General features: G+C 45.6%; 1 protein-coding gene across 4 annotated transcripts in view; it reads left to right on the top strand.

The window, feature by feature from the left end:
* Smurf2 (SMAD specific E3 ubiquitin protein ligase 2) overlaps positions 1 to 11,512 on the top strand; it is a 100,670-nt gene extending 89,158 nt beyond the window's left edge. For 3 of the 4 annotated variants that reach the window (XM_039086171.2, XM_063269213.1, XM_063269215.1), the window contains 4 exons: positions 2,927 to 3,047; positions 6,895 to 7,096; positions 8,467 to 8,542; positions 8,791 to 11,508. In XM_039086171.2, coding sequence (XP_038942099.1) covers positions 2,927 to 3,047; positions 6,895 to 7,096; positions 8,467 to 8,542; positions 8,791 to 8,890 — 499 coding nt within the window. In that variant the 3' untranslated portion in view covers positions 8,891 to 11,508. 4 annotated transcript variants of the gene reach the window in all.
* The last annotated feature ends 738 nt before the right edge of the window (positions 11,513 to 12,250 follow it).

Below are 12,250 nucleotides of genomic sequence, written 5' to 3'. Positions count from 1 at the left end.
ACTTTGTCGAGATTGGTAGCTGGGGTTGGTAGCTGGGCAAAGAGTAGTAGGGATGTGCGCTGCTGGTGCCTAAGCTGTCAACTGGCACAGCTGAAAGGCCAAGGCGGGCCTTCTGACTTAGCTGCGAGGCCTCAGCCAGGATGCACCAATGACTGGCTTTATCTGACTCACTGGGCTCCAGTGTGCTATCAAAGGATGCTCCCCTTCTTGGGCTCTCAGTAAGATGGGCTTCTCTCTCATGGTCTGCTGACACTGCAGAGCTCAGAAGCTACTAGCCCTCCCCATCCCCTTTTGGAGACAAGGTCTTATGTAGACTATACTGGCCTCCAACTTACTATATAGCTGAGGATGACCTTGATTCCCCAATCTCTTGCCTTTCCTTCCAAGTCTAGGACAGCAGGTCTGATGTTTGTCTTGCTTGTCTGTCTGTGCAACATGTGCATGCCTGGTCCCTTGGAGGCCAGAATAGGCCGTTACATTCCTTGGTACTGAGTTACAGATGGTTGTGAGCTGCCCTGTGGGCACTAGGAATCAAGCTCAGGACCTCTGCAAGAACAACCAGTGCTCTTAATTGCTGAGCCATCTCTCCAGCCTGCGCCTGGTTTTTTCTTAGTCTACATGCACTTGTGGCCAGCATGATCTCTGCCGTGAAGTGACACACTGAGCAGCCTGGTTCCTTATGAACATGGAAATACCCTGCAAGCAACCCAAGTTTTAGAACTCTTTTACAGAAATATACGTGTAGCTAAGTGTGAATAAGGATGTTCTGTTAATTTTAAAAGCCCAGAAATATTCTTAAGCTGGGTATGTTGATGCACACCTCTGATCTCAGGAGGCAGGAGGATCAGGTATATAGAAAGTGTTCGTGGCTGACCTGTAGCCAGCCAGTATCTTTTTTTTTTTTTTTTTTTTTTTTTTCCGGAGCTGGGGACCAAACCCAGGGCCTTGCGCTTGCTAGGCAAGATTTTTTTTTTTTTTAAATTGGATATTTTTATTTACATTTCAAATGTTACTCCCTTTCCCAGTTTCCCTACCATAAGCCCCTATCCCATCCCCCTCCCCTTCTTCTATAAGGGCATTCCCCCTCACCAACTACCCCCCTTTTCACCCCCCCTGACATCTCCTGGCAGGACCAAGGGCTTCTCCTTCCATTGGTGCCCAACCATCCTCTGCTACATATGAAGTTGGAGCCCAGGGTTAGTCCATGTGTAGTCTTTGGGTAGTGGTTTAGTCTCTGGGAGCTCTGGTTGGTTGGTATTGTTCTTTTGGGGTTGTAAGCTCCTTCAATCCTTTCTCTAGCTCCTCCAATGGGGATCCCGCTCTCAGTTCAATGGTTTGCTGCTAGCGTTTGCCTCTGTATTTGACATACTCTGGCTGAGCCTGTCAGGAGACAGCTATATCAGGCTCCTAGTTTTGGTGGCTGTATGTATATGGGCTGTATACTCAGATGGGCAGGCTCTGAATGGCCATTCCTTCAGTCTGCTCCAAACTTTGTCTCCCTCCTATGAATATTTTTGTTCCCCCTTTTAAGAAGGACTGAAGCATCACACTTTGGTCGTCCTTCTTCTTGACCTCCATGTGGTCTGTGGATTTTATCTTGGTTAACTGGAGCTTTTGAGCTAATATCCACTTAACAGCCAGTATCGTAATGTACTTTTGTTGGTAAGCTGACGTCTTCCAAGGTGTAACAGCTTCTGGGGACCAGTGAGCATTATTCTGACAGCATCGTGTCTGGGTTTGGTAGTTCCCACCTTGCCTCCTTTCCTGTGCTCTTCCTCTTGGATAGACAGAGCTCCTCACATTCTTTGACAGCATTCTCAAGTCACCCTCTGCCCCACCCCCCACCTCCCCACCCCACCCTCTGTCCTGGGGATGGTCAGTCTCTATTGACTTTTGTGTTACAAATTAAGAGAGAAATGTTGGGGCTAAAGAGACTGCCTGGCAGGGTGGGGATTTAGCTCAGTGGTAGAGCACTTGCGCAAGGCCCTGGGTTCAGTCCCCAGCTGGGGGGGGGGGGGGGGGAAGAAAAAAAAAAGAGACTGCTTGGCAGTTAAGAGCACTCACTGCTCTCCCAGAAGTCCTGGGTTCTAACACCTGCATGGCAGCTCACACCTCTCTGTAACTCCAGGGTTCTGAAACTCTCACACAGACATTCTGATACTCTCACACAGACATACGTGTAGGCAAAGCACTAATACATATGAAATTAAAAAGAATTTGAAAGAAGTGTTATTAAAGTTATTATAGTTAATTATCAGAATAGATATTTATGGCAGTTACCAAATCTGAACCAGAATTGAACTTCAGACCTGAGTTGTGGTACATGTTCAGTTTACTGGGAGGTTTTCTGATTGTTAGTTACTTAACCAGTCAGCAGTGCTGGGGGCTGAGTGCAAGGCCTTGTGTGTGGACCAGGCTCTGCCCTCTGCATCCTCTCCTCTTTACTATTCTAATTTAAGGCCCAGGCTTCCTTGATCTCACTCTCTAGCCCAGGCAGAGCTGGGGCATTTTTTGATTCTCCTGCTTCAGCCCTCTTATGACTGGGATCACAAGTCTGTCACCCCCAGGCCCAGCTGGAAGAGTAGATCCCTGCAGCCGCTGACTCGTGGTGGAAGGTGTACTCGTGTACTGTATTGAACTGCCTCAACACTCAGCATCCACGTGTCCCTGTTAGTTTTAAACGTTTTTAGACATTACACTAAATTGTTTTACCTTTTGGTGTCCTTTTTCTTTCGGGCCAGAGATTGAACCCAGGGTCTTGTGCCTATGAGCAGGACTCTGTAGCTCACCTGTATCTTAGCCGTATTAGACTAAAATTCTGATGTGATAGACACTTTAAAGTGTAACGTTGCCAAAGTGGATATTTATGGCAATTACCAAATCTGAATTTATGCAGTCACATGATGCCCCTGACCAATGTTTGCAGGCTTTACGTAAACTGGAGATTCCTCCGAGGCATTGAAGCTCAGTTCCTGGCACTACAGAAGGGATTTAATGAAGTCATTCCACAGCATCTGCTGAAGACATTTGATGAGAAGGAGCTGGAGGTCAGTGTGTCACTGTTCTGATCCTGTGCTGTAACAAGTCTGGGGGGCTCTTCTGCCGTCTGGAGGGAAGTGGTGCTTTCTAATCCTTCCAGAGTTTCACGACTCAATCCTCTGAGAATTCTTATAGGAAATATTTTGGGCTTTGGAGTTTCTGTGGGTAAGCAATCTCTTATTTATAGGTAAATGAGTGCGTGCCCGCCTGTGTGTCCGTGTCTGTGTGTCCGTGTGTCCGTGTGTGTGTGTGTGTGTGTGTGTGTGTTTTACGGGTGATTGTTAGCCTTCTGCCATGTGTACTAGGAATCAAACTTGCCTCTTCTAAAGTGCAGTGAGCTGCGCCATCTCTCCAGCCCCATGTGGAGACATTGTTAACTTATATATCCTTTTCCTTCTTTCTAACTAGTCTAGAACCGTGTAGATGAGGATGACCTTTAACTTCTGGCTTTCTGTTCCTCCACCCGGAGTGCTAGGATTAAGCCCAGGGATGCACGCACTCCACAAGCTAAGCTACTCCTGAGTCCCTTTTCTTTTCAGGTCACATAGGCATTCTTCCCAATTGAAATTCCTCCCAGGGTGCACATGCAGGTCAGAGGACAGCTTTGTGACGTCTCTCTCTGGGTGTGGGTTCTGGGGTTAAACTCAGGTTGCCATACTTGCTTGGCACTTAGTCATCCTACAGTGTGGACCCATTTCTTGGCTTATTTCAGTGGATGACTTTGTCTCTAACTGAAATGTGTTTGAATAAAACGTTAAGCTCAGCTAGTTGCTCGCTCGTCTTTGCTTAGAAGAAATGAAACAAGATAAGTTGTGTAGTGCCCAACCGTCCCTGGGCCTTGCACATACCCATATCACAGCAGTGACCAACTCTGTATAGAGAGGTGACACTCCCTTCTGTGTGAAGCCAACCTTACTGCGCTGCATCAAGCACGTCCAACTTAAAGAACAGCCGTGAGAGAAGCGTGAGGTTCGTTGGGCTGTACTGCAGCTTTTGGGCTGAGACACAAAGATTGAAAATTTAAGGCCAGCCTGGGCTACATAGCAAGTCCTTGTCTCAAGAAAAGTAAATACATAAAAAAGGTTTTATTTTACCAATTTATCCAGTGGTTAGGAAATAACAAGTATTTGAAGAATATAGATTATTTTAAAATGATTTTCTGGGCTGGAAAGATGGCTCAGAGGTTAAGAACACTGACTGCTCTTCCAGAGGTCCTGAGTTCAATTCCCAGCAACCACATGGTGGCTCCCAACCATCTGTAGTGGGATCTGATGCCCTCTTCTAGTGTGTCTGAAGACAGCTACAGTGTACTCTCATATACATAAAATAAATAATTAATTTAAAAAATTTTTTCAAAAAAAAAAAACAACAAAAAAAAAATAATAAAAAATTTTTTCAGGTTGGGGATTTAGCTCAGTGGTAGAGCACTTGCCTAGCAAGCGCAAGGCCCTGGGTTTGGTCTCCAGCTCCGAAAAAAGAAAAGGAAAATAAATAAATAAATTAATTAATTAATTAATTAATTAAAATAAAATAAAATAAAAATTTTTTTCTGTAGTAGTATTCTGGCTTTTTCTTGCTTGTCTTTTTCTAAATCTATTTTTATTATTTTTTAATTATGTATAATTGCATGTGTCTGCATGTGGGTATGTGTACATGAGTACAGGTACTCGGGCAGATTTTAGATCCCTGGACGTGGAGTTAGAGGTGGTTGTAGCCACCTAACATGGTAAACTGAGTTCCTTGGAAGAGCAGGAAGTGCTCTTAACCACTGAGCCACCCATCTTTCCAGGCTTGCTGCTGGTCTCTTTAATAGATGTTTACAAACAATCAGTTGACTCAGTACTGTCCCTGCTCCTTTAGTGACTGAGTAATGAGCTGGCCAAGGCAGGTCAGGAGGAGGAGGAACGTAGAGCAAGGTGGCTAGAGTGAGTGGATCTGAGACAGGACCTTCTCCCCTGCTTATGTTGTCAATTAGAGCTTGTGCTGTAACAGCCACTCCTCTGACGGACAGAATTTAGAAGGCATCCTTAATGGTCTGAATTCATTATTTCAGACATACTGTCTTAGTTAGGGTTCTCATTGCCATGAAGAGATACCATGACCAAGGCAACTCTTATAAAGACAGCATTTAATTGGGGATGGCTTACATGTTCAGTCTGTTATCATCATGCTGGGAAGCATGGCAGTGTCCAGGCAGGCATGATGCCGGAGGAGCTGAGAGTTCTACACCTTCACCCAGAGAAAGCCAGGAGCAGACTGACCCTTCTGCACTGGGTAGAGCTTCAAAGCCCACCCCCACAATGACATACTTCCTTCAACAAGGCCACACCTCCTAACAGCACCACTCCCCCTGTGTGCCACATATACTCAAACCACCTTTTTGGGAGGTAAACTTTATTTGGTAAGGGTAAGACTTACATTGTAGTTTTATCACTGTTGAAATCTTTAGAACATAGGTCATGCTACCTTATCAAAACTAAGTATATGAAACCTAGGCCATACAAGTTACATTATGGGTTTCACTGTCATAATTCACTGATAATCACTTGATGGGCAGTCCATCCAGATGATTTAGCAGGTGAGGGCACATGCCAACCAACCTGACAACGGAGTTCAATCCCAGGCCTAGACGGTAGAAGGAAAATGACTCCTGACTGTTGTCCTCTGAATTCCACCCGTGTACTGTGGTGTGTGCTCATGTGCACATACATATATGCACATAAATGAATAGAGCAAACATGTTAGATATATACACATACCTCGCTCAGTAATGGACTCTGTAGAGATAAGTTCCTGTTATCAAACTGACCTTGGTGTAGTTCTTATGTATTGATTGTATCAGGATGTCAGTTGGAACACTATACAGCAGAATTTGTGTATTTTGTTTAATTTTTATTTATTTTATCTTTCAAGACAAAGGTTTCTCTATGTAGCATTGGCTGTTCTGGAACTCACTTTGTAGACCATGTCGACCTCCTACTCAACAGATCTGCCTCTGCCTCTGCCTCCTGAATGCTGGGTTTAAAAGCGTGTGCCCAAGGCCTGGCCCTTGAGTATCTACATTTTAATATAATTTCAAAGTTGTTAAGTAAATTATATTATGGACCCAACATGTCTCTTGCTGTACACTCTGGATCATTTCATAGGTAAAATGAGGTAGTGGTGACTGTGATCTTAGAGCAAAGAACACTGCAGGCTGGTGACAGAAGTGCCTCAGACTGCAAAGCTGGCAGTGTCAGAGCTGATGTAAACCAGTGCAGGCCTAAGAAAGGCCCAGGTAGACCTTAGTGGTAAGAAGAGAAGTCTTCTGTTTGAGACAAGGTAGTAGCTCAGGCTAGCCTCAAACTCATGTTGATCCTCCCGCCTCAGCCTCTGAAGAGCTGGGATTGTAGGCATGGGCTGTTTCACCCAACTGTTTACTGAGTCTTGATTTCTGTCTACTGTTTTAAAATTTTAGAATTCTATTTTGAAGCTGGAAATTTTACAAATCTTTGATCTTGTCAGAGTCCATTACAGTGAACAGGACCTACAATGAGTAGATACTTCTGGAGGTTTAAAGATCCAGACCTTTGCAGAGCGGTGGTGGCACTTGGAAGACAGAGGCAGGCAGGTCTCTGAATTTGAGGCCAACCTGGGCAACAGAGTGAGGTCCAAAAACAAACAAAAAGATTCAGACCTGAGTGCCACAGACAGACAGTTACAGTCCCTGCAGCACAGGGTCTGTTGGGGTTGCTTTGAAAAGCTTTCCAGATAATTCAGCTGTGTATCACTCGTGGGGCTTTGCAAATCTGAGAAGTCTTGGGAGGCCCAGCTTTGATACGCAGCAGCTCACCACTCTGGCAAATATTTCTACAGCTCATTATCTGTGGGCTTGGCAAAATTGACGTGAGCGACTGGAAGGCCAACACCCGGTTAAAGCACTGCACCCCAGACAGCAACGTCGTCAAGTGGTTTTGGAAAGCTGTGGAGCTTTTTGATGAGGAGAGACGAGCACGGCTGCTCCAGTTTGTGACAGGGTCCTCTCGAGTGCCTCTGCAGGGCTTCAAAGCACTCCAAGGTGAGGAGTCCTGGGGTGGGCACACAGGTACCTTGCTTGCACTCTTGCAGGGGTAGGGAAGGATGGGATGGGACGGATCAGTGTTTGGGGTACATTGCTGTTTTTATAGCCAGCCCTGTGCTTATGAAGATCTTTGATTGATAGCTCCTATATGTGACTCCATTGCAGCTCCTTCTGCAGAGGCCTTTCTGACAGACTTCTCTGATCGCAGTGGGTGCGGTGAGCAGTGTAGAGAAAGCCTGTGTGCTGATGCTCTGTTTTGCACTTTCTGGTCAGCTTGCCTTTAACTTTGCAGGGAAGGTCATCTACCTCCATGTTCACGTCTCAGCTTGGCAAACCTTTACCCACCCGAGACGCCTCCTCTGCCTTTCTTCTAACAGGAGGGAGGCAGCATGAATTTTGAAAGCCGACTGATTGGTCAGAGCACTTTATTACATGACTTCAGACTAGTGACTTACAGCCGTCTTCAGTGTTTAGAATTGGTCTGTGGAGTAAACTGTTGGCGTTTTGGTTGAGTTGATAACATTGCTGATGGCTGTGGTGCATCATTCGGTGGCCATTGCTTCCTTCACCTTAAACTCTTGGCTTCGAAGCTGCCGGTGAGGAGGGAGAATCAGCAGTGTAGACTAGTGCAGGATTCCTCAGCAGTTGCCCACAGCATGCTCAGAAAGCCTGGGCAAAGCTACCTAAAGTTTGTGTTCCCTTCCCTGTTTGGGGAACGTGGAGTGGTCTTCCCTTGTGGGGCATGTGTGCGTAGACTGCTAATCTTTGCTAAGCTCAGTTTGAGTCATAAGTGTAAATTTGCATTAGGTTATCATCTTTAAATATGATTCAAATGTGTATTTTAAGCATAATAGCATATGCCTATAATCCTAGCCCTCTGGGAGCTGAGGCAGGAGGATCTTGAGTTTAAGATTCTCTTGAACTACATAGCAAGATGCTATTTCAAACAGTGAGCCAGCACTTAATCCAAGCACTTCAGAGGCAGAGGCCTGGTCTGTGGAGAGAATTCCAGGACAGCCAAGGCTACACAGAAATCCTGTCGCCTGTTTTGGAAAAAGAAAAAAAAAAAAAGCAAACCAAATGTGTTCATATTGTTTTGGGATGCAGATGTTCTGTGGCACCACGCTGACAGAGGCCATCAGTTAAGCTTTTCTCTCAGACAGCAGTGCTGCTGTTACGGCACCTGGTCTGAGCCTACATGTCACTTACAACCTCAAAACCAGGCTACTTTTCCTATAAGCCCCCATGTTAGTGTGTGTGAATGCAAGGTGCTCCCCAGCCCGTGGTTTATGTTCCAGTTTATTCTGAGGCGTTGGAGATGGACTCCTGTACCTGCTGTGATCTGACCCACATTCCTTCACTGGCAGGTGCCGCGGGCCCACGGCTCTTTACCATACACCAGATTGATGCCTGCACGAACAACCTGCCAAAAGCCCACACTTGGTGAGTTATTTTTGTATTCTCCTCTGTCGTTGTAGGTAGATTTTAGTTTAAAAGAAATGATGAACACTTCCTTGAAGTGATTTAAAAAGTTATTCAGAAATCAGTAGGCACTCCCCAGCGTGGTGATCTCTGCGTTAGAGGACAGCAGCTTCTACCTTTCCGTCTGAGACAAAGGCCGTGTTATGCTCACGTGCTGCACCTGCTGACTTGCTCTGAGAAATGATCAAGTCTGATTTGCTTCTTCACAGTTTCAATCGAATAGACATTCCGCCCTATGAGAGCTATGAGAAGCTCTACGAAAAGCTGCTAACAGCCATCGAGGAGACCTGTGGCTTTGCTGTGGAGTGATGAGCGCCGAGGACTCACCCACAGCTCTTACTGACCCCTGGCCAACAGCCTCCTTCAGCAGCGCTTCAGAGAACGCTGGAGTACAGGACAACAGCCCCTCCCCTGCTCCTTAGATTCTAGGACACTGTGAGGGGAAGGGACAATTTTGAAATTCCTTTTCAAGGAAAAATAAAGGTCTTTATGCTTTGCCATGAGGACACACTCAGCTGCTATTTAAAAATTAATACCTTGAACCTAAAGAATGCTGACCCCTGCATCTCCAGAGTTAGGCAGTATTCTACACTTAAAAGACTACTACTATTTTTATACAAGGTTATCTATCCAAACTGCTTCTCAGACTCGCGTCTCTCACACTCAAGACAGCTCCCCAGTCGGTACAAGCCACATTTCAGTTGGATTGAACACGTGGTTTTGAACAGCTCCTGTCCCTGCTCTTTGTAAGAAACTAAAGTTATTTTGGATTGTTCACCTTTGTAAACAGTTGGCTAAAGGGATTGTCACCTTTATGAAACTAAGCCATTTACATGTTTTTAGTTGTGCTTTTCTATAGCAGAGGGTTCTATTTTGCATTATGTGGGTCACCGTAGCTTAAGTGGGGTTTTATATTTTTCAAGTGTGACTTTCTTGGAAATTCCTAATGCAACCATTTAAATTGAGTTTATTTGCTGCCCTTCCTGTTTTTAAGATGACTTAAAAAAAACCAAAAAACAAAAAAACAAAAAAAACCTCATGTTCTTGAATCAAGAAGATGAGGTATTGTGGATTTATTTCATCTTAAACTGAAATACTGCGATTTTATAGCTTCTCAGTCTGTGATGGGGTGGGATTTTCATTCTCTGCTGGGTCAGTTTGTCTTTTATATGCTATTTCTATAAACCAAAGTCTCTAATAAGTACATCTAACTTATATTTTAATTAAGTTTCTAAAAGGCAAGCTTGTGCTCTAAAGATCGTTTGGCAAGCTTAGAGCGCCCTGCTTTTACAAACTCATTGGATGAACTGGAGGTGGTAGTGGGCGTGGTGGGCCAGGAAAGTCATACGTGAGTGAGGCCAGCTGTGCTGACCACCTCTGCTCCCCATTCCTGGGAGGCTAAGGCGGGGGCGCAATTCAGGTTTAAGGCCAGCCTGAGCTACATAGCAGATCTTGCCTCAAGAAAGAGTGACTCTAAGTCAATCACACAATTTACTCTGAAACTGAGGAGTTCGTGAGAAGTAAGGGAGGAGGCCAGGCTGCCACACTGCTGACTTCAAGTGTCGAGGTTAAGCTTTCAAGGTATGTGGCTCATCCTGTGATCTAGAAGGTAACAAAAATTCTGGGGTGAAGGGTTGCAGCCATTAAAAAAGTCACATTGGATTTTAAAATTGCACCATCAGAACAATGCACTGTTGTTTTTAAACACTGATGAGAAATAAGAACAGCAAATCTGGCTGAGCTTGGCACAAGGTTGTGAGGAACAGTTTACAGAAAATGTGATTCAGCCTGGTGGCTGACACCCGTAATCCCATCACCGTGGAGGCAGAGGCAGAAGGATCAGCAAGTCAAGGCCAGCCTCACCTACGCAGTGGGTTAGAGGCTGCTTGAGACCCTGTCTCAGAGGGGCAAGGACCATAACTGACAGGGATGCAGTGGTATCGAGATGCTGCTTGCAGTGGTTTTCCGTGCAGTGTAACGCAGGCAAATCCCACCGCTTTTTGAGTGCCTTTTAACTATTATAGTGACTTGACAGAGCTTTAAAGAAAATCGCCCTCTGTAACAGTCTACAATAGCACATGACATCTGAAAACATGATTTAGATTGCAATTTCAAAATTACATTACCTGATTACTTCCAAATAGGTGCTAAGCAAACAAAAATCCCCGGTGTCACAGAACCTGGACTTGCCTTGTGTTTAATGTGAATATTTATCTGTTTCCAGGCATCCTTCCTCCAGTCGCTCTGTTCCATCAGGAAAGGCTAATTCTGACCAATGGTTACCTTGTGCTCATGTGCAGTAAGAGGCCACTATTTCCTGGCACACAGTTTTAAAGTAATGCTGTTTCCTGTGCATTTTGTTTTGCAGTTTGTTGCTCTGTATTCTACAGTGCTGCCCCACCCACCCACATTTACAGGCCAGAGCACAATGTGTCTTCTCCTAAATCCACTGTAATTTGCTTCCTTTGACAACACTAAATCTGCTCTGAACTTGCAGTGCATTGGACAGATGGCACTGATGGGTGTTAGAGGCTTCCAGTGCCTGCAGGGGGGGGGGGGGCAGCACAGCGCCTTGCCCTTTGGCTGCAGGCTTCTGTCGGGGCCACTGCTCTCACACTAGGATGATGATTGTACCAAATGCCGAGTCGCTTTCTCTAGGTGTAATTAGTTCACTGTATGTAATATTCCTCCTTTTCCTCTAAACTGACTTTAAAAACAAAGTTTTATCATTTCCATTGTATTTATTACAGAATGTTTTAGCCTTGATATTCTTTGTAATTTCACTCATTTGTTACATGAGCTTTATCAATAACATCTGTATAAATGGTTTTTAAAAATTAACTATGTACGTATGTATGTGCCCATGCCGAAGTTGAGCAATAAAATGAATGCTGTTTGCACTGTCACAACAGCGAGGTTTTTAAAAATGTCGGGTTTTTACTTGTTTTGAAAAACATGTTTGGCTTTCGCAGGTGACAGCTTGGAGCCTCAAGTAGAGAGTGCTGCTTTCCTGCAGGCTTAGAGGCTGGAGCAGGGAGGGGAGTAGCTCTCCACCACGGCCACTGAGTGTGTCCAGTGGTTGTGGGGGCCGTGAGGTGGTGGGGCTTCTGAGAGAAAAATGCATCTCTACAACTGGGTCTGTCTGGAGACTGCAGGGCAGCGCTGTGGTTGGCGGACGGCCTCTCCTGTGCCAGCCGGCCTTGGTGTTACACAGTCAGGTCTTGCAGATGAAGAGGAGAGGTGAGTTACAGCTCTGTGAACACCAGTTGATGAGAGGACAGCTAAATAAATAACAGATAGAAAAGAGATGCTTGTGGGCTCATTTGTCACCGTAAAGCGTGATCTGTGACTGTACGGCAGAGGCTGCGACAGAAGAGCTGGAAACCGCAAACGGCAGCAATGTAGGACGGACAGACAGGTCCAGGTGGCGCTCGGTAGCTGCTTCCTCCGTGTCTCCCCTAGGGGACGAGGGACACTGCCAGGACCGGGGAAGCCCACAAACCCTCCAAGGCTCCTGCAGTGGGGAGCGCACTCCAGGGTACCGCGCTCGCTCGTGTCAGCCCCTGTGTCAGCCCCTATCGGGGGCATTTCAGGAGCACGCTCTGTAAACAGCCCCAGTGAACTCACTCGATGGCTCATCAGATTCGATCTGGGTGGAATTGTTTGTTG

This window comes from Rattus norvegicus, chromosome 10 (assembly GCF_036323735.1).
Source record: "Rattus norvegicus strain BN/NHsdMcwi chromosome 10, GRCr8, whole genome shotgun sequence".
NCBI lineage: Eukaryota > Metazoa > Chordata > Mammalia > Rodentia > Muridae > Rattus > Rattus norvegicus.
This window is presented reverse-complemented; position numbering and strand designations above follow the sequence as displayed.